We start from the raw sequence: 23,506 nt of genomic DNA, 5'->3' as shown, positions 1-23,506 counted from the left end.
ATACTTTGTTCTGGTTAATTCTTTGTCGGGGGCTGTCCTGTGTGATGTAGAATGTTTAGCTGAGGACCTATGTCTAACACCCACAAGGAACAAAATTCTACCAACCATTAGGGAGCCTGGAAAAGGGACCCCAAGCCTCAGAAGAAGTCAGAGCCCCAGCTGACACCTTGACTGGAGCGTTGTGGTATCCTGAGCAGAGGACCCAGCTGAGGCTCCAATTCTGGACCCATGGAAACTATGGAATGATAAATGTATGTTTTAACCTGCTAAATTTGTGATTATTATACAGTAATAAAACTAATACAAACAGCACCGATATCACAAAATCCAGCAAAATACCAATATTTTTATTAAACTGCCTGACATACCTCTAGAATACCTGCTACTTTTTTGTTTGCGGTATACTGTTTCTCTCGTCATATGCCAATGATTTTGAAATATTCCTACAGAGAATAAAAAATAATTTAGTCTTTCCTTTAGCATGGTTAATGAAAATTTCTTTTGTATTGACAGTTTAGAAATGGTTCTTTCAGCTTCACAACTACGTGACTTTTTTGTTTTACTTGATGTTCTGGGATAAATGTGCAGAACGCGCAGGTTTGTTGCATAGGTATACATGTGCCATGGTGGTTTCCTGCACCTATCGACCCGTCATCTAGGTTTTAACCCATGCATGCATTAGGTATTTGTCCTAATGCTCTCCCTCCCCTTGGCCCCCCACCCCCTGAAAGGACCTGGTATGTGATATTCCCCTCCCTGTGTCCATGTGTTCTCATTGTTCAACTCCCACTTATGAGTGAGAACATGAGGTGTTTGGTTTTCTGTTCCTGTGTTTGCTGAGAATGATGGCTTCTAGCTTCATCCATGTCCCTGCAAAGGACATGAATTGATTCTTTTTTATGGCTGCATAGTATTCCATGGTGTATATGTGCCACAGTTTTTTAATCCAGTCTATCACTGATGGGCATTTGGGTTGGTTCCAAGTATTTGCTATTGTAAATAGTGCTACGATCAAAATACTGTGCATATGGCTACATGACATTTCTAGTAATGAAAGTTTTGGGATTATTGCCAAATTTAGGAAACCTCTATTGAGCTTCACTGTAAGAAGCTGTAAGATCTGAAAGACTTTTTCGGCCCAATTTCTAGCTTCTAGCTCTCACACACTTGTGCCTGGTGCCACAGGACACGTTCACATCAGGATCCATGCTGGCCCTGCACCTCACATCACGATGCTCGCATCAGCACAGTGGGTGGTGGGAGTACTCCTGCGGCCGGCAATAGTCATCAGGTGCTGCGTGACTCCAAACCACACCAACACATACCACTATCCCCCACCTAACCCACCCCAACTCAACTTCCCTCAGCTAGAGGCCGAAAATATCATGGCCACTCCAACTGCACCCAGCATAAGAGGAAGCAGGACGACAGGAAAATCCAGTGAAAAAAGATAGTGATTTTAACTGACATGGATGTGATAGCTTTCTTTCATAAATCTCATAAAGCCATGTGGCTGCAATGCAAGTGAGAGGTCCTGGGGTTTAAGCTCTGCTCCGAACACTCATCCCTCGGTATTCTTAAACGGTTCCAGGACATTGCCCGCCCCCCATACCAAAAGCAGCAGATGCTCAAGTTTCTTACTTAAAATGGCACATTTACATATAACATCCTCCCGTACACTTTAAATCATCTCTAAATTACTTATAATACATAATACGATGTCACGGCTATGCAAATAATTGTTACGCTGCATGTTTTAATCTGTATTATTTTTATTGTTGTACTGTTATTTTTAACTGGGTTTTTTTTCCCCAATATTTTCATTCCACAATGTTTCATTCTACATTGCTTGAATCTGCAGATGTGGAGCCCACAGAAGGCCGAGTATACTAGCAAACGGCTCAAGCAGGGACTTCTGTGGCTCTGGGGATCCAGGCTGTGCTGCCACACTGAACTCAACACCAGTCATGTTAGTCATGTTATCCACATTAAGTAGGTGACACAAATTTTGGGCAAGGATAGTGCAAGCTTCACCTTGCCGTAACGGGAGAACTGGGGAGCATCTGACGTCTATCACTTGGGAAAGGATTAAGCTGTACGGCACCTCAGCTCCCCTTTCACTCTCTCCCATGACAGGCAATCACAAAGTCAAATATCTGTGCACAAAGGCTCCTCTCTCCTCCCCTGCTTCTGTCAGAAAGCAAGCTTGCAGTGTAACAACAGCATCGATGCAAGCAGAGATCTCTCACATCCCTGCCGGAGTTGAAATTATTCACCTAGAATCAGCAATCCAGATCTTACGTGATCAGACCTTCCTAGGAAGCTATCCAGACGCCACCTCAACACAGACTTGCTCCATGAACCCCTGTGCATGTGAGGACAGGCACAGAAACAGTGGGAACAGGGACACTGCTAGGGCAATGCCATTGGAAGGGGGTCTGTGCCTCGCAAGGCTTACCTCATCATACATGAACTGAAGCGTCAGGGCCGACTTGCCAACACCTCCGCTGCCAACCATGATCACCTTGTGGAGGGCCAAGGAGCTCTGGCCCTTACTCTTGTTGGCAGCCATCCTGCTGGTCTTCTGAGGCTTTGACAGACAGACGACCCAGTGAAGAGCTGCTGATGACAAAGATAAACACTTAGAGGCAATTTGCTTTCAATCCAGCTGAAACCAAATGTCATCCACATCCTCTAGAAAAGCCTAACTAACTCAACGTTCCAACAAGAAAGTAATTCTTCCAGGCTCAGGGCAGAGATCCAAGCCCTCCAACAACTCTGGAAGTCGCTTATCCCAGCAGAGCAGGGGCAAAGCAAAGCCAAGGCCACAGGGGAGAAACAGGAGTGCACACCTGACACCTGAATTGCTGGGCAGGGTGAGGAGGACATCCAGTCACCAAAATCATCAGACCCTCAGCAGGGCCTCATTGAGTCAGAGACCAAGCTGCTCCTAGCCCGTTTCCTACCTCTCTGCCCGGTCCTCGGCTGCAGCGGAGAACAGCTCAGGACCTCAATCCCCAGCTCTTTACCTTCACTCCTCGCTTTGCCCTCGCACCCTCTACCCCACAATGCGCACACACTCACAACACACATGCTCTCACATTCACACTCACAGACGCTCACTCACACTCGCACATGCTCACATTCACACACACACACTCTCACAGGCCTCTCACGTTCACACACATTCACATACGCTCATATTCACTCGCACATGCTGCAGTGAGCACCGCAGTTCCTCCCAAGACCATACAGGAACGTGGGGTGATTCTGATGGTGGGACGACGTGGATCTGGACTCAGTGGGCACTGAAATACGCAAAAGAAAACCCTGAGAAAAGATACAGTGCCCTGGGAGCTGAGACTGTGCTCAATCAAATAAGGGGCTCAAGGAGCCAGAGATGGACCCCAAAAGCTGACACCTTTTAGTTCAGCAGGGCTCCCAGTGCCTTAGTAAGCTGGTCCACATTGCTTCCCAGACAAAGAGGAACTTTATTCTTGATCAGTGTAATACATACACTTCTGGCCAACGGCAGAAGCTATTGCTGTTCAAGACCTTCTCTAGGAAAGTGGTGGTGGCTGTCCCTAATGAGGAAGATTGGAAGAAGAGGCTGGAGTTGAGAAAGGAAGTAGAGGGAGATGCTGTGCCTGAATCTATAATGCTGGAGATGAAAGCCAACTTCTCTTTGCCTGAAAAATTTGACTATATGGATGAGGTGACATATGGGGAGCTGGAGGAGGAGGAAGCTCAGCCCATCGTCACTAAGTACAAGGAGGAGGCAGGGAAGCTACTGCCCCCCCTCCAAGAGGCGGACAAACTACCGAAACAAGCGTAACAAGCATAACCAGCAGAACCGAAGTCGGGGCCAAGGTTATGTGGGTGGGCAGCGCCAAGGCTGCGACAACCAGGCCTACAGGCAGCAGTACTGGGGGCAGCCTGGAAACAGAGGAGTTACGGTAATTTCTATGATCAATACAGGGGAGACTATTATCGATTTTGCGGGCGAGGTTATGAGTACAACAGATACAGAGACTATTACAGACAATACAATCGGGATTGTCAGAGTTACTACTACCACCACCCCCAGGACAGACACCAATACTACAGGAACTACTACGGTTATCAAGGGTATCGGTGAAGCCCCTGCCATGGTCACCTGTCAGCCATGAAGCTGAATCTCTGGGGGTGCCAGGCACACCCCCAAAATACAACCAAGGAAAACAGGGGTTGTCCGGGTCAGGCTGAGCTGTCGGGGAGGGGTTGGGGGGAAGGGTGCTCTCCACGGCAGGTCAGAGCAGGCAGGAGTGGGGACAGAGGGAGAGCTTGTGACTGGGTCAGTGAAAATAAATGATTGGCCCTTATCACAAAAGAGCCATTTTTTTAAATTTAGCTGTTCTTTATTAACATGGAATTTGGAGTGGTGAGGGTAGTCCCAGCCTCCAGGAAGATGAGGTAGGTTCACAGTGCTTCCGGCTCACACCTTTCCCGGGTCTTCCTTCAGTGTCACAGTTCGGTTAAAAACAAGCTTTCCCTTACCGCTGTCTGGATCCACGGAGAAGTACCCAAGACGCTTACACTGGAACTCGTCAAAGGGTTTTGCCAGGGCCACAGAACAGTCCACTAATGCTGCCTCTACCACACATAGTGATGCCAGGTTCAGGTCACTTAAGAATTCACCAGGCACCTCAGTAGGATCTTCAGGGTTCTTGTGCTGGAATAGTCGCTCATAGAGGCGAACCTCACACATCAAAGGCTGTGACAGCCAGTGAATAAAGGCCTTCGGCTTCTCTCCAGCATCTGCCCTTCTGCAGGTCACTTCCAGACTCTCTACACAACCATTGGGGCCCTTGACAACATGCTGCAGCTCAATGACGTAGCCTGTATGCCTCAGGCACACAGGCTGGCCCCAAGCTAGGTGCTTAAAGCCTGGCTTTGGCTCCTCCTTGAAGTCAGTCCTCTCAATGAACACAATGAGTGCAAAGGGAACTGGATAGAAGTCTTTGGTCTCATCGGCTGGGACGTTGGGCACCTGGATGTCCAGTGACTTGGCAGCGGGAAGGCTGGTGATGATGATGCATAGTGACTCCAGCACAGCCATGGCTCATGGGGCTGTGTCATTCAGCACATCACACACACAGGCTTCTAGAAGATGTGGCTCCATTGTGGTCTGTGCCACTGTCACTCCCACCCAGACACAGAAGTTGTTGATGGCCTCAGGTGGGAAGCCCTGCTGTCGCAGGGCCATGACTGTTAAGAGCCATGGGTCATCCCAGACCCGCACAGCACCAGTTGCTACAAGCTGGAGGATCTTCCTCTTAAAGCAACAGCATAGTGCAGGTTAAGGCAGCCATACTCCCACTGAACATGGCAACAGACATCCAGTGCATTGCAAAACCAGAAGTAGGAAGAGTGTCGAGCCTGCAATTCCTTGGTGCAGAGTGAGTGAGTGAGTGAGTGATGTGGTCAATGGAGTCACAGAGGCAGTGTGTGTAGTCGTAGGTGGGATAGATGCACCATTTTGTCCCCTGTGTGGTGGTGTGGTGTATACTTGACTCAACGGGCTACAGGGTCCATCTTCCATCCTCCATCACCAGCTTCACCCATAGTGTGGCCTCACCCTCTGAAAACTTGCCCTTGCGCACTGCCTCAAAGAGCAGCAGTCACTCCTCCATGGGACACTCTCTCCAGGGTGAGGGCAGAGGATTATGGCCTTTGAGTTCCTCCCCTCACTGGTGGTACACATAAGCCAGAATGCTGTGGATGAGCTCCACAGCCCAGGCATATAGCAGGTCAAAATAGTCACAGGGATATGTCACTTTGTAAGATGTGTAGCCCAGCCAGGCCTCCATGTCATAGATGGCAGTGGAGAACTGTGCTTCCTCCTTCTTGGGGTTGATGTCATCAAAGCGCAGAAAACAGATGCCATTGTTGGCCTTGGCATAGCCAAAGTTGAAATTGATGCCTTTGGCATGCCCAATATGCAGGATTCCACTGGGTTCTGGTGGGAACTGGGTACGTACCTGCCCACCAGTAACCTCCAGGTGCTGCTTTAGTAGATTCATGGTGTGTGGAGTGATCACATAGCCTGGGGTCTTGTAGTTCTCACCAGGCTTGTGGAACTTAAGGGGCTTCCCCGGGAGCTGCTCCATCAGAGCCAGGGTCTGGTCAGCAGTCTCGCCATTCTCTATCACATCTTTTGCTGTCCTCCAATTTGTTTCTTCCAGCCGAGCTTTTGCCACCTTGGGCTTCTTCTCCAGATCAGCCTCCATCTTGGGGCCCAGAAGGTGGAGGACCTGCATGTCCACTTTGTTCTTGATCATTTTGCCATCTGCCCTCTTGAGCACAGCCCGAGCCTCTCCCATCAGAAGCGCCATGTTGAAACGGTAACGTTCCACCAGGAGCTGGGGCCAGTGCCTGTTAATGGCAGCCTCCACAGCCTCCTCAATCTGCTCTGGGGTCACACTGACACCCACATCACATTCCTGCTCAAAGTCTGCACTGTCGATGCGGTCCAAGGGGTGATTCTGCACATACTCAAGGGCAGCGCTTAGCTGGGGCTCAGTGTGGATCTTCTTACTGGCTATGTAGCTTACAAGGAAGGAGAAACACCGTGTATCCCTGAGTCGGGAGGCCACGCCATATAACAGGGTCCCAGTAGCCTTGTCAATGGTGGAGCCCAGGGTCTGCTGAGCCTGGGTAGCGACCTCGCACGGCTGCGCGCTCAGAGCCTGGTTCTTGAGCGTTTTACGGGCCTTCCGCTGGCTCAAGCCGAGGTCAGTGAAGAGTGACAGGGAGTCCAGAGCCGCCAATGCAGAGACACCAGAGGAACCGTAGTGCTCACATTCACACACGCTGACATTCACACATACACTCATCCACATACACGTTCACATTCACTCACACACTCATTCACTCACATTCTCTCACATTCACACACGCTGACATTCACACATACACTCATCCACATACACACTCACATTCACTCACACACTCATTCACTCACTCACATTCTCTCACATTCACACACGCTCTCACATTTACTCACACACTCACATTCTCACATTCACTCACGCTCTCACATTCACTCACACACTCACACACTCACATTCTCTCACATTCACACATGCTCTCACATTCACTCACACATTCACTCACGCACTCATTCTCTGACATTCACACATGCTCACATTCACACACATGCTCTCACATTCTCACACATTCACACTCACACTCCACACACGCTCACATATTCTCACACACTATCACACTTTTTCACACACTATCACACGCTCACATGTTCTCGCTCACACATACACGTTCTTACATTCACAAACTTGCTCTCACACACACTCTCATAATCACATGCTCGCACACGGTCATACATGCTCACATGCACACACAAGTTCTCACACACTATCACATGCTCACACACACACAATTTCACAACATACATTCATGCTCTCAAAATGCTCACAACACACACACTCTCACAAACTTGTGCTCTCATATGTACGCTCACAAGCTTACATGCTCACAACACACGCACTTGCACTCACACTCTCTCCACACACTATCACACACTCACATGCGCTCTCACACACACATGCATATGCTCACACAATGCTCTCACATGCTCTAAACACACATACATGTTCATATGCTCACACTACACATATGAGCTAACATACATGCACACATGATCACACTCACATGCTCTAACACACATGTTCACACCTCTCACATGCTTTAACACACATACATGTTCACACAAAACACACATGCTCCCATGCACTCTTATGCTCTCATACACACATATTCTCTCACATACTCTCACATAGCCTCACACATCCCTCTGACGAATCAAAGAAGTGAGTTCAAGAATAAATATCTCTTCATGACACGTAACTGAGTTAAAAGGAGAAATCAATTATTTACTCGGGTTTAAAGTAATTAAAAGGAGTTAAACTTTTCTAAAATTGTCTAACAATCTATCAGTCAAAATCAGTTTGCCCTCATCAGAAGGAAGATAAAATGAGCAGAGCAACTGCAGCACTGTGGGACGGCAAAGCATCCCAGGTAAGTATATTTAACAGGGTCCTGGACTCTACTGGAACCCAAGTGCCAATCTTTATTTTAACCAATTTGTATGGAAAAATCTATTTCACACACACTGCAACACAAGGAGAAAGGGCAGGGCTCGGCACCTAGCGGGCCGGACTCTGGTTCTGCCATTTGTGAGCTGTGTGACCCTAGTTCAATTTCTCCAAGTCAGTTTTCTTATATGCATAAAACAAACCATCACCTACCTTGCAGGAACATTCTAAGGACTAAATGGGATAACACATGGGAAAGACCAAAGCACAGCACCCAGCACACAGTAGGAATGAACCAATGCTGGTTTCCTTCGCATCTAAGAGTGATACAGGAGGTAGAAACTACTCTTCTTCTTCTTCTTTTTTTTTTTTAGACACAGTCTCACTCTATCGCCCAGGCTGGAGTGCAGTGGTGCAATCTTGGCTCACTGCAACCTCCACCTTCCAGATACAAGTGATTCTCCTGCCTCAGCCTCCTGAGTAGCTGGGATTACAGGCACACAGCACCCTGCCTGGCTAATTTTTGTATTTTTAGTAGAGATGGGGTTTTACCATGTTGGCCAGGCTGATCTCAAACTCCTGACCTCAGGTGATCCTCCTGCTCAGCCTCCCAAAGTGCTGGGACTACAGGCATGAGCCACTGCACCTGGCCAGAACTTCCCTTCTAACAAAAGGCTGCCCAAGAAATCCCTTATTTTCTCCACAGAGCAGCCTGGAAGATCGGGCTGCAAACACAGATAAGGAAGCTGGACGCTTGCACAGCTACATGCAGCAGCTGCACTGATAGAAGTGCTACCTGGGGCCAGGCATGTCCACCATGGGGGTTCCACCTCCCCCTTTAGGAAAGAAATAAGAAATAAGTAACATGGAGTAGCTCAGACTGAGGACCCGCCTGCATAATAAAAGACTGTGGTAGGGGCTGCCTTATGGAGATGGCATACTTGGTCCTAATGGGTTTTCCATGCCCTGTGTAGATCAGACACTGCCTCCCTACAAGCTCATCTATTAAAAAAAAAAAAAAAACCTGCATTTCACTGTAACGCTTTTTCTGGGACCCCTCTCTGTCGCAGACAACTGTTCTCTTTCTTTCTCCTATTCAAGTTCTGCTCTAAACCTCACCCTTGGTGTGTCTGCATCCTTGATTTCCTTGGTTTCCAAGAACTCTGGGTGTCACCCCAGAAAATGAGGCCACTTTGAGACACACGGACTCCTATTTCCATTACTGCTGACCAGATAGCCTGAAAACATCCCCACTGGAAAAATGGACACACACAACACATACACACATCATCGGGTGAAGTAAAACAAAATCATTTTAAATCAGTGGTTCCCATTCTTAACTACACAAGAGAATCATGCAGGGAGCTTCAGAAACATCCTACGTCTGGGTCCCACCCTAGATTCTCAAAGAATTGGTCTGAGAAGCACCTGGGCATGGGAAATGCTTAAATTCCCAGGTGATCCTCATGAGCAGCCAAGACTTAGAATTGCTCTTAAATGCACAGCTGAGCTCAAAAGAAAGCCAGACTCCCCAAACAGGAGAGCATCAGAGCAGTAAGAGCAGCAGTTCCTGCAGTTTTGGATGGCTGCTGTTCACGGTAATTTAGGATTTAATGTGCAAGTGTGTGCGCGTGCACACATTCACATGGCTAGGAGACCAGATACACATACACGGTAGGAGTTAGAAGTGAGACACCTTTTCAATTGAGAGCTGAGAAGTCAAGACCCTTGAAGAAGCACACCATCTGTGCACTAACAGAGGAAAATGACGAGGAAGCGTGTCTGCCTGGACTCTGGCTGTAGGGAATTCTCCCCTGAAAATCTATACCCACAACACTCCTCCAAATCCAATAAAGTAACATGAAAGGTGGTCCCAGGCTGCTCATAGTGCTAGAGCCCCAGGCAATGCTAAATGAAACCTCTCTGGGGGAACAAAAAGCATGAAGAACGTTCAGGAGTCACAGCTAAAGCCTGCAATTTCAGCTCACAAAACACAAGCAAATCGTAATTCATGAGAGTCAACAGCAGTAACAAGCAGGACTCTTCAGGCAAGTGTTATAAAAAGTATCAGTTGATCAATTTTATCAAAGAAAAAAGCAAAATGTAAAAAATATTTCATTTAAAATAAAGTAATGATGCTCACAGCAAATGTACACAATACACATAAAAAGCACCTATGATCCTACCACCCAGAGATATTCACTATTAACTGTGTATACCAGAATTTTCTCTATACCTTCCTATATGTAAAACCTGTTTGAGACCATATTGATGTAGTGTTGCAAGTTATTTTTCATGTATTAGATTTCTCTGTCTTCCGAAACAGCACAGACTGAACATGATCAAGCTTTCTCTTGACGATCTCAGGGCACGCGTCAGTTAGTGAAAGGCCTTGGCTGTCAGGAGTCCAGATCACATCTGCTCTTCTCCCCCTTACACTTGACTGTTTACCTGCCTACACCAGGTGTTCTTTCCACTCCCCCTCTGTGAACTGTGTACTTTTTAAAAAATAAATAAATGAGCTAAGCAATTAACTAGATAAGAACATCTGCAATGTGACTAAAATGGAATAAATGGGATAAGAGGCAGACCTCCCCCAAAGGCTTGAATTTAGGAAGGTGAAACTACTTCTGGCCTCATTTCTGGTCCACACTGTTTCCTACAGAGCTGAGGTTTGTGAATGAGGTTGGAACCTCCAGACCATCAACCTGTTACACAATTTCTCTGAAGCAATCCTGGTTCTAGGAATTATTATGGCTGTCTGAAAAGAATGTTTCCAGGCTGGGGCGGGGGGGATCCTTTCAAACACATGTAGTTATCTAATTGTGAACTGCTATTTTGAAAAACAAAGTCAATTTCTCTAGAAGAAATAAATGAATTGAAAACTTTTCAACAAACCCAGTTACTTCTCAAAACATCTGTGCTTAAAGTTCAAAAACTAAAATAGCCATGGTGGATATATCCAGCCTACATCACTGCTTCAGTCAACTTGGTATGATTAAGGGAAAGAACCAAGGCAGAGGTGCTGACCACATGTCCCTCACTGAACCAGTCCTGGAAACAGCAACCTCCAGACTTTAGGAGAAACTTTCTTTGCAAAGATTCTGACAGTGAGAGAAGCCCAACATGCTGACTCCATCTTGCCTCTGGTCTCACAGGCTGGCCGTCTTCCCTATTCCTGAACATAGGCCACACTAACCATGAGAGGAATTTCTAGTTTAACAAGGATGATAATAGTCCCTCCCTAAAATTGATCCTCTCCCTTGTTCAGGGACTAAAACTGCCTTTATAAAACTAGTAAAAAGCCATAAGATTAGGATTATTATAGGAGGGGCCTGAATTCTGCTAAAATGTAGGCCTCATTTCTATAACCCCTTTCTGCTCAGGAGTCATGTGGTCAGAGGTCACAAGATTTGGACTTCCCTGGTTGCTCCTACAGATAACATCAGTATTGCAGAACCTAAGATTGGTCTTTTGAGATGTTTTTCACTCTGACTCCACCTGGACTCATGACCCAACCAGCCCTGTGGTTCCTCCCCACCATCCAGAGGTGGACTCAGCGTACAAGCACAAGCACCATTTTCCACATCCCTATGATTGCATCCTCAACCAATCAGCAACACCCATTCCCTCACCTGCTGCCTACCAAAATACCCTTGAAAAACTCTAACCTCTGAGCCTTTACGGAGACTGGTTTGACTATTAACTCCAGTTCTCCCGTGTGGCCAGCCTTGAGTTCACTGAACTCTCTTTACTGCAATACCATGGTCTCAGTAACTTGGTTTTGTCTGTGCAGTGGGCAGGAAGACCCATCAGGCGATGACACAGAGTATTAGAGATAAGAAACTTCTGTTTAAGCCACAGATAGTCTATTTTTGTGTTTGCTTTTTCTTGTATCAAAAACATTCCAGAGACATAGTCTTTGCCTTCAAAAAACTCAAAGACTAGTGGTTCAGACAGATTAGTAAGTAAATGATTACAGCAGAAGATGATAAATTCTATGGCAGAAGTACGCAAGTGGTACCCTGGGAACACAGAAAGACACATCTATGTCAGGCTGGAAGGCCAGGGGAAATTTCCTGGAGGAACACCATATGAACTGAGATTTGAAGGAACTGAATAGATAAAGACAGGAGGAGAAATGGCAGGAAGGGAAAAATAAATCAGTTAAGTTTAGGAAGCTTGAATTAATGATTTAATGGTTATAATGGAAATGCCTAGCCAATAAATGTGTTTTTAAAAAAATGCAGGTATCTTCCCCACCATTTTATCTTGAAAAGTTTCAACACTAAGAAGAGTTGAAAGAACTGTCTTGTGAATCCAGACACTCACCGCCTGGACTTTACAATCAACATTTTGCTCCACTTGTTTTACCACAAATCCATTCATCTGTCGCCCCTCGCTCTATCCACCAATGCATCTCATTTTCTAATGTATTTCAGTGTAAACTGCAGGTATCAGTATACTTCATCCCTAACACTAAGCACAGACATTCATTTTTCCCAAAGCAATTAGACTTCCCCCACTGAATTCACTAACAGTTTCAGAACTACAACTGTGGGGCTGGGACCACTTGCAAACCATAAGGTCATAAGGGTAGAGCCCCGATCCTAGTCAACGGGCACACTTAGAAGAAGAGGAAGAGCTACCCGAGCTCTTTCCACCATGTGAGGACACAGCGAGAAGGCAGCTCAGGTATCTCTTCCTCTTCTCATGAGGCAGGAAGACAGCCCTCACCAGAACCCAACCATGGTGGTGCCCCATCTCAGACTTCCAGCCTCAGAACCGTGGGAAGGTAAATTCCTGTTGTTTAAGCCACTCAGTCTATGGTATTTTGTTATGGCAGCCTGAGTTAAGATAGCACCCTTCAATATGTTTGTACCTACTCACACAAAAGCCTGTTGTTTGACTCAAGTTTGTTCAAAAACCATTTGGGCTCTACTTTGTGCCAAGCTTCGGGTCTCTTCCCTTAGAAAATTCAGTCTTCTCAATGAAAGACTTATATAAATAAAGCATTTTAATGTAATTTCTCACATGCAATGATGAAGGTGGTACAAGACATAATGGAAATCATAATGAACTCCAGGAAAAAGGGAATCAGGAAGGCTCCAAAGGTGAATAACAGCCCATTCAGCAGATGGGAGTGAGAGTATATTCCAGCTTAACGCACAGCATGTGCAAAGCAACAAAGGCATGACACATCACAGTGGGTTCAGGCATCACCTAATATTGAAGCATAAGGTACGGGATGGGGAAGTGCCTGGGTAATGAGTCTCCAAAGATAGCTCTGTCTGTCTACAAATAGGCCTAAAGTGCCATCTTAAGAAACTTTGTTTGATTCTAGAGAAAACAGCCATGCTAGGAGGATCCTCCAGCCCACCTTAGCTTGTAAGACACTGAATCAACAAGGTTACAGAATAACAAGACACTCTAAATTAAGGATGTCCATTTAGATGGCTTGCCGGGGAGGGGAGGCAAGAGTGCTGGGAAATGGTTTCCTACGTAATGTTATATGAAACATTAATAGTAGATAGGGCTCTCTACCAATTAGCATAAAGCCAAATACCAGAACATATATTCACTTGAGAAGTAAAATGTATTTTGAAAGCAAATCACAGTATATAAACCATACGTGTTAGGAGAAGAGGTGGTTTCTATTAGCCTTAGTCCCATAGGCTAATAGTCATTAATCTTTTGTTAAACCTGGCAAAGAGGAAATGCGTTGGTAAGTAGAGTCCAAATGCCACCTTGCTGTATCATAGGGTTATCATGAAAATCACAAATGAGAACCTGAAAACCTAAGGGAAACCTCATCTCTCAGTCCCCCTCCTCAAATTCCATGTCCTGAGTAATATGGCAACAGAAGCACATGGCAAACAGTCAAACAGTATACGCCTGCAAAGAACTGCATTCAGCACTCCTCCAGGCAGTATGAACTGAAGGTGACCTAACAGGCCACACTCACAACATTTGAGTCTGGCAATCCTAAAGCTGAGACGATGTAGGGACGAAAACAGAACAGTACTGAAAAACAGACCCCTGAAAAATTAGGAATCCAGAAATCCATACCTATAATAAATATTAAATAAACAAGGGCGAAGGGAGGGCTCTGCTCCAGGAGAGCACCTAGGGGAGGCTGGTCAATGTGCAGGGTACGCCTGAGTCAGGAAATTCACATTTTCCAACAATCACAGAAATGGCGTTTCCTTTGTTTTAATCTTTACAACAAAAACTAACCTGATGTTAACCAGTTATTTTCCATTGTTTTGTCTCCCTGTTCCAGTCTTACAAGAAAAGTAACTTTGAAATGACCCCTTTTGGGTTCTTTGTTTCTGCATTCTTCAGCCCTTTTCTGTCCACAAAGCCAGCCTCCTCTCCTCAGCTCACTCAAACACAATCTTATGGAATTACGTGCTGCCTGATTCCAGAATGGCAAATAAAGCCAGTTCAGATCTCTAAACTAACATGTGCGATAATTTTGTCTTCCGACTTTACAAAAGCTCAAACTCAGCAGTAGAGTTAAAATGCAAACTTCCTGTATTTTTTTTTTTTTGAAACGAGCATCCCCAACAGGAAGCAGTAATGGAAAAATGCAGGGAATCAAACATGGTAAGTAAGAAATATTTAATTCAACAGCTACGAAAGTGAAAAAGAATTTGAAAAGCAAGGGAGAATTGTAAGAAGGACTGAAAGACCTGAAAGGCTTAGGAGAAAATATTTGCAACACATAACAAGGTAATACCCCTAATATATAAAAAGCCCCTGCAAAGCAGTAAGTCAAACAACCTAATTTTTTAAATGGGCAAAAAATAAAGAAGTACTTCACAGCAAAGGAAGTGAGTACAGATAACAAACATGTGAAGCTAAACCCAATTTTTTAGTAGTCAAGGAAATGTAAATAAAACATTAGATAGGGCTCATCAAGAGTTTGGGGAAATACTACTGATAATAATATTAACTGCCACAACCTTTTGGGAAAAAATAAGCAACCACTAAAAGAATTATTTGAATGTAAAACTCTTCTAGGAATTTATTCTATAAAAGTGTAAGGGCCGGGCATGGTGATTCACGCCTATAATCCCAGTACTTTGGGAGGCCGAGGCAGGCGGATCACGAGGTCAAGAGATAGAGAATATCTTGGCCAACATGGTGAAACACCATCTCTACTAAAAAATACAAAACTTAGATGGGTGTGGTGGCACGCGCCTGTAGTCCCAGCTACTCGGGAGGCTGAGGCAGGAGAACTGCTTGAACCCGGGAGGCGGAGGTTGCAGTGAGCTGAGATTGCACCACTGCACTCCAGCCTGGTGACAGAGCAAGACTCCATCTCAAAAAAAAAAAAAAGTATAAGGATATAATTACAAGAATGATTTTTGTTACTACAAAGAATGCTATAAAAATCTTTAAATTTTCCATCAGTGAGGAATTCTTATAATATCATACATTATGATAGAACCAAATTTTAGATTACACAGCTATTGGAAAGAATGAGGAAGTGCTGTATGTACTGACCTAGAACAATGTCCAGATGTATCATTTAGGAGGAGGTACAAAATGGTAAAAATCCAAATTCTATCAGAAATGTGCAGAAAACATAATACAATGTCATTTTAAAAATTCTATGTTTGTTTATATATGAACAAAGAATTATTATAGGATACACAGTTAATATTGGCAACAGTGAAGTTGGAATTTCCTTCTTTTCTTTCCTTTCCTTCCTGTTCTAAAGCTTTTTGATAAACTTTCACTCCTGCTCTGAAATTTGCCTTGGTTTCTTCTTCTGCTTCAACAATGTAAACATTTAAAAAACACATTCTCCTTATTTTGCCTAATTTGAACAAAGTAAATTGAGGAAATCTGAACACTGATTGGATTTTATTTATTTATTTTAAGACAGGTTCTTGCTCTGTCACCCTGGCTGGAGTGCAGTGACGTGATCATGGCTCACCACAGGTCTCCACCTCTTGGGCTCAGGCAACACCACCCCACACACACCCCCGCCCTGGGACCTCTGCCCCTTACTCCAGAGTAGCAGGGATTACAGGCGTGAGCCATGGCATCTAGTCGGATTAACCAGTCACTGCCTGATGGTGACAAGGTAGTGCATTATGTACTATTCTCTGTATTTTTTGTATATGTTTGAAAATTTCCACTAAAAAGAAACATAAGGTAAATGAACTTATACCACAAAGGGGGATTTACTAGCAGACTACTAGTGTATGTCACTGACTCAAAATGAAAAACCCGCTACAGGAAGGAGGCCGAGCAAAGGGCTTGGACTCAGGAGCAACTGGACCCACGGCCCTGAGAGCTGCCAGGCCAGCCCTGTGATTCTCGCCACGTGCTGGCTCTGTCTCTCTTCCTTGCTGTAGTTCAGCTTTCACCACCTGGCAAAAACAGAGATGCCAATTTGTAAAATTTGGCGGCCTGCAGACATGCTTCGTTAGCTCATACAGTGCTTTTAAAAATTCATTTAGTTACTTATTTTTTTAAAGAATTATTTCACATAAAAGTCCAAATTTCTGGCATCTCTTAAAAAATCAAGAAGTCTGACATTCCTAAGTCCCACTGGGCTGGTGCTGCAGAGCAGTTGTGGCTTTTGGAAGGGACATACACTATCTAAAAGCCACCATAAGCCTGCTACACTCTTACTTCCACCTGCCTCACTCCTCTGTCTGGCCCGCCCTGCTCCCTGACCCAGTCTCAGACATGACGGACCCAGCCCTCCCGATCTCACACCCAGACCCTGGCCTGAGTCAAGTGCCCTCCTTGGTCAAGTTCCCCTTCCCTTGTGTAGCTGCTATTCTTATTAGCACCAAGGAATGGAATATATTTATATGCTCATAACATTATGACTCATTTTCCATGTCTATAAAAATCAGACAGTTGAATTAAGTGATCTAAATTTTCTTTCAATTTTTGGCTGTTTTTTTTCCTGACATTAGATCTGCAAAACAATTCGAATTAGCACTCCTGTGTGCCTAAGGAAATTTGTTTTAGGTATTTCTGTCCCCTAATGGATACCTCTTTACCTGTCCCTCACCACCTCCCCAACACTAATTTAGTGTTCCAAAAAAGAAACACTAAATTAACAAAAACAAATGAAACTAACTAAAACAAGAACTAGTAAGCTTTGGAGTCCCTTCTTGAAAGCAGGAGACTGTTTCTGGTCTGCACCTCTGTGCACATGCTATTTCTTCCGCCAGGACTGCCCTTCCTTCTGATGGAGGAGGATCGCCTATAATTTAAGACTCAGCTGGACTATTTCCTCCTCACCTTCCTAATATCCCCCAGCCAGCTCATCCTCCCAGTCTCAGGGGGCCCCCATGCCTGTCAATATTGTCTACCATTTCAATTAGGGAAACTGGTGATTTCCCCCAAGATGAGGTCTGTTTTTCCCACCACACTTCAAGCCCATTCATCTTTGTGTGCCCAGCGTGCCTGGTACTTAAGGGATGTTTGCTCAACATTTGGTAGATAAAACGCCAGAGCTGGTGTTCTCCACCTGGGTTGTGAGGTCTCAAAAGGATAGGTAGTAACTGGTAAGCTTTTTACTTATTTATTTTCTTTTCTGAGACAACGTCTCACTCTGTCGCCCAGGCTGGACTACAGTGGTGTGATCATGGCTCACTATAGCCTCAACCTTTGGGACTCAAGCAATCCTCCCACCTCAGCTTCCCAAGTAACTGGGACTACAGGCACATGCCACCATGCCCAGCTAATTTTTAAAAAATTTTTGTAGAGACACAGTCTCACTATATTGCCCAAGCTGGTCTCAAACTCCTAGCCTCACATGACTCTCTTGCCTTAGCCTCCCAAAGTATTGGGATTACAGACATGAGCCACTGTGAGGCCTGGTAAGCTCTGAAATGTTAATTAATTTATCTGATGACTTTCCAGAAAGCAACAATAAATGGCAGGAATAATTTGCAAGCTCATTTTTTAAAATACAATTATTTCTGAAATATAAAATTCTCCTCTACCCACCCATGGAATCGGGGATTTTGCAAGCCTTAGAGAGGGTTACCAATTTATACAGACTCACTCTGAAGTTCCTGCTACCTGCAAAGGCAGCCTTGGAGACATTAGAGCTACTGAGACTCCTAACAGCTTTAGGCAAATTTAGAACTAGCACACACGTCCCTATTCTGAATTACATATTCAAATAAAATCCTATTTCCAGACTTAAACAGATTCTACTACTACTTCTATAGCATCGCTATTACATCGCATACTCTCAAACAGAGTTTGTATCATTTGTCCAGGGTCACTGAACTAGTGGATGGCAGGGCTGGGATGGAGCCTAGCGGTTCACACCCTGAGCCACTACACGGTGTGCGCTGTATGAGTGGATTAGGGTGGGGTGGGGAAGAGCTTCAAGTATGATGTGAAATGCTGAAACTTATTTCAAGGACACAGAACTACAGGTCAGAAAGCTTACTAAAGAGGGAGAAAAAGGCATAGGCAGGCAGCACAGAACACAAGCCCTAAAACAAATACCTCAGAAGTATACAACAAAAAATAGTTGTTATACACTCATGCACCAAATAAAGGTGTTTCAGGCAATGGCAGACCACAGATACAACGGTGGTCCCATAAGATTATAGCACCATACTGTTACTGGGCCTTTCCAAAGATTAGATGTGTTTACATAAATACTTCACCATTGTATTACAATTGCTCACAGTATTCAGCACAGTAACTTGACATGCAGGTTTGTAGCCCATGAGCAAAAGGCTGTGCCATCTGGCCTAGGTGTGTAGCAGGCTATGCCATCTAGGCTTGATTAAGTATTCCCTACGACGTCTGCAAAACAATGACATTGCTTAAAAGCATTTCTTGGAACATACTTGGCATTAAGTGACGTGTGGCTGTATATACAAAAGAACTGAAAGCAAGTACTTGAACAAATATTTATACGCCCACGTTCACATCAGCATTACTCACAATAACCAAGAGGTGGAAACAACTCAAATGTCCATCAATAAATAAACAGATAAATCAGATGTGGTGAAAATCTGCAACAGAATATTCAGCCTTAAAAAAGAAGAAGATCTGACACATGCTACAGCAAGGATCACCCTTGAAGCCATTATACTAATACTATGATTCCACTGGTAGGAGGTACCCAGAACAATCACATTGCAAGGCAGAAAGCAAGACACAATGGTGGCTGCCAGGGGCTGTGGAAGACGGGAGTGGGGAATTGGTGTTTAATGGGTGCAGAGGTTCAGTTTTGGATGAAGAAGTTCTGGAGATGGATAGTGGTGATGGCTGCACAACAAGGTAAATGTGCTTAATGTCACTGAACTGTACCCCTAAAAATAGGTAAGATGTTAAATTTTATGTTATGTACATTTTACTGGAATTTTTAAAATGTAGTTATATACCAACCACAGTATGGGACAGGAAAACAAACCCTTGACTTGAAGTCTGCCATTACGAAGCTAATGGCTTGGTTAACATTTCTTGCCCTCAGTCTGATCTATAAATTACAGGACAAGGCCAGGCATGGTGGCTCACGCCTGTAATCCCAGCACTTTGAGAGGCCAAGGTAGGCAGATCACTTGAGAACAGGAGTTTGAGACCAGCCTGGCCAACATGGTGAAACCTCATCTGTACTAAAAACACAAAAATTAGCCGGGTGTGGTGGCAGGTGCCTGTAATCCAAGCTATTTGGGAGGATGAGGCAGGGAGAATTGCTTGAACCCAGAAGGTGGAGGTTACAGTGAGCCAAGCTCACACCACTGCACTCCAGCCTGGGCAACAGAGTGAGACTCTGTCTCAAAACTAAAAATAAAAAATTAAATGAGCCAGGCATGGTGGCTCACACCTGCAATCCCAGCACTTGGGAGGCCAAGGCAGGCAGATCAACTGAGGTCAGGAGTTTGCAACCAGTCTGGGCAACATGGCAAACCCCATCTCTGCTAAAAATACAAAAATTAGCTGGGCATGGTGGCAGGCACCTGTAATCCCAGCTACTTGGGAGGCTGAGGCAGGGAGAATCGTTTGAACCCGGGAGGTGGAGGCTATAATAAGCCAAGATTATGCCATTGCACTCCAGCCTGAGCAACAGAGCAAGACTCCATGTCAAAAAATAAATAAATAAATAAATACTAAACTAAAATAAAATACAGGACAGGTTGGGTGCAGTGGCTCATGCCTGTAATCTAGCACTTTAGGAGGCTAAGGTGGGTGGATTGCTTGAGCTCAGGAGTTCAAGACCATCCTGGGCAACATGGTGAAACCCTATCTCTACCAAAAATACAAAAAATTAGCTGGGCTCAGAGGCTGAGGTGAGAGGATCACTTGAGCCTCGGAGGCAGAGGCTGCAGTGAGCCAAGATCATGCCACTGCACTCCAGCCTGGGTGACAGAGCGAGACTGTCTCAAAAATAAAAGTAAAATAAAATACAGGAGGACTATATCCTTAGGACTGTTAAGAAGATTAAACGAGGAAACACCTACTCAAAGAAGTTCTCAGTAAGCACTTAGTTGCTTTTTAAATATCCCTCTAGGCTGGGCACAGTGGCTCACACCTGTAATCTCAACATTTCGGGAGGCCAAAGAAGCAGATGCTTAAGCCCAGGAGTTGAAGACCAGCCTGGGCAACATGGTGAAACCCAGCTCTACAAAAAAATACAAAAATTAGCTGGGTGTAGTGGCATGTGCCTACAGTCCCAGCTACTCAGGAGGCTGAGGTGGGAGGATCACTGAGCCCAGGAAGGTCAAGGCTCCAGTGAGCTGTGACCACACCACTGCACTCCAGCCTGGGCAACAGTCAGACCCTATCTCAAAATAAATAAATATCTCTCTAATATTCTAGAAAGTCTTGAGAAAGAAATTGGCTTCAGAGCCAAATGTATGCTAAGGCAGGAAAAGCTGCTAGTCCATGAGAAAAAGCTAAGACAAGAGACTTTTTGCTCAGATGCAGGTCCCCTTGTCCTGAGGAATGAAAGGGCCTGGCTTCCAGGCCTCCTTCAGCCACTGACTCACTAGAGGATTACGCAAGTCACTCCTGTCACTAACAAAAGGCAGTGGGGCGGGGGGGGGGTGGACACGAATGCGAACCAAAGGCATACTCAACCCAGAAACAAGCACAGGCTTATTCTCATCAACAGATGCCCTTCACACCCTTCTTTCTTCATCACCCAAAATACAATGTAATTCGCCTTAGGGGCATAACCAATGGGCATCTCAGGATGTCCCTGTCCCAAATCTCCCCAGCAACTCCTGAAATAGCTCTAACAGAAGCAGCCTTGCCTTCTCTTCCCTGCTGGGTCAGTGTGTGAAGCCTGAGAGGATCACACAAGGAAGCTGCCATGTCCCCAGCCATATCTGGGAACTATGGTGCTAGAACAGGACCACACTGCTCCAAGTGGGAGCACACTGCTGGCCATCTGTCCTGAAGAGTCACCAGCAGAAGTGCAGGCTTCCCTATGACTAGGGCTCTCAACCCCACAGAACTGCATCCACCTCCTGAAATGCATCCATCTCCCAGCTGGCCCCCGCAACCTCAGGCACCCCAGCAAACCCTTCGAGAGCCTCCATGTCTTCTAAGGGTGCTCCTTTACCTTCTAGCTCTGTCTGAGACCTGGGTGTGCCCTAGGGACACCACATCAAGCAGATGCTATTTCTCCTCCAGTGCCATGTGCTTCAGGGCCAGAGAGACCAGATATGTCCTTCCCTCCCTCCCCAATGTCACCTGCACTTCAGTACCTCCATTAGTCCCCTCCCTCTTACAAAAGCCCTCACACCTTTGAGGCTTGGTCTTTCCAGCCATAATGCCCTGTCCCTCACCTTGTTACTATCAACTGCAGACATCCTGGTCACGTCCCTCCTTTATTGAGGACATCTGCTTCTGGTCTGCAGACTTCTATTCTACCCCAACTCCCATCATCCTCCCCAGTGACATCTATGCATATGGAAGTCCCAGCCAAGCTTGGCCCCTCTCAAGTCCTTGATGCTCTCTTCTCCAAAAACCCTTTCCTTCATTCTATCCATCACTGTCATGGTCATACCCTGAACTTCACCATCACCAGAAACAGTTATCTCCTCTAACCCTCCAGACTTAGCCTCCATCCTTCTTGCTCACTTGTTCAAATACCATCCCCACACACAATCATCTGCCCTCTTGACACCTGCAAGCATTGGCCCCAGCACTCTCTCTGCTTAACAAGCACCTCTGGGCTGCACTGCCTCCCTTCACCAGCGTAGATCCCGAAGTCTGACATGAGAAAAGCAGATACCTCACCTCCCTGCTCCTTTCCCCTCCATCTCACTCACTGTTTTCAGCACCTGCACACAGCACGCAAATGCTGCTGGTGAGGGAAAGAAACTCAAGAAAGCAGCTTCAGCACTCCACTTTCAATGCACTTATGATCGCAAACCACGAATGGGCACTCCCCCATTCTTCCTAGAAATCTCGATGTGACTCTCCCCTGTGCCCTCCCTCTGCTCTCTCTTGACAGATGTCCTCACCTCATTTGTCCCAGAGAACACCAAGCCATCAAGCCCAACCTCCCTCAGAGCTCCTTCATATAAACCCTCCATGCCCTTCTTCTCCTTGTCTCCAGCCACACGGAGCACACATTCCTGCTCTTAGCAAAGGCCAAGCCCTCCACCACCACCATGCCCAAGAACTTAATCCCTGCCACTACCCTTTTTCCTGCACCATCAATCTTTACTTTGCTACAGGATCATCCCCAACAGCATGTAGACACATTCTATTGAATTTTTGCCCTGAAGATTCACACATGCATGCATGCCTTTGATCCCCATGTACCCTTCTAGCTAATGACACAATTCCTCTACAGGAACTATCTATGCCAATGCTTCTCAAACTTTAATGCATAGTTTACCTGGGAATCTTGTGAAAATGCATATTCTGATTCAATAGGCCTGGAGTAGAGCCCAAGATTCGGCACCACTAACCTAATCTCAAATCCTGCTCCTGACCCACAAACCCCACTCTAAGTAGCAAAAGCCTGTTTCCTTCCCTATTTATGGAAACCATTCCAATCCAACTTCCGCCCAACATAAGCTCATAGAAATGTGTGAGATCAAGATCACGCACACACTCCACATAGCTAGCTCCAATAAAAACTCTTCTTTCTTCCTTCCCATGCCTTCCTCCTCTTTAAAATGAGCAGGTAGCAAGAGCTGCCTGGAAAGGGAAGGCCTGCAGCAGGCCGGTAGAGGCCCCTCCCAGCGTGCCCCTCCGGAAGCCATCCCTCCTGGCTTCCACAGTCCACATTCTCCCACAGGCTGAGCGCTTCCCAGGTGGCTCTCTGGGCCCGTTCTCAACACCACTTGCCAGGCATTCCTCTTCCCCGTCTAGATGTCAGCCCTCCTCAGAGCTCCATCTTGCTCCCTCCTCATCTGCACGCTCTTCCCAGGCAACCAACTGCAAAC

At 45.6% G+C, this 23,506-nt stretch overlaps 1 protein-coding gene and 1 pseudogene across 2 annotated transcripts in view; both read right to left on the bottom strand.

The window, feature by feature from the left end:
- The window catches only part of RALB (RAS like proto-oncogene B), a 43,721-nt gene that overhangs the window by 13,435 nt on the left and 6,780 nt on the right, over nt 1-23,506 (bottom strand). The window contains exon 2 of one of the 2 annotated variants that reach the window (XM_012468371.3): nt 2,459-2,622. In XM_012468371.3, coding sequence (XP_012323794.1) covers nt 2,459-2,572 — 114 coding nt within the window. In that variant the 5' untranslated portion in view covers nt 2,573-2,622. The remainder of the gene's footprint in view (nt 1-2,458; nt 2,623-23,506) is intronic. The other variant, XM_012468370.3, reaches the window with a different exon arrangement.
- LOC105728116 (glutamine--tRNA ligase-like) lies at nt 2,634-8,531 on the bottom strand (annotated as a pseudogene).

The sequence above is a fragment of the Aotus nancymaae genome, unplaced genomic scaffold, assembly GCF_030222135.1.
Source record: "Aotus nancymaae isolate 86718 unplaced genomic scaffold, 86718_ANA_hifiasm-v0.15.2.pri h1tg000029l, whole genome shotgun sequence".
Lineage (NCBI taxonomy): Eukaryota > Metazoa > Chordata > Mammalia > Primates > Aotidae > Aotus > Aotus nancymaae.
This window is presented reverse-complemented; position numbering and strand designations above follow the sequence as displayed.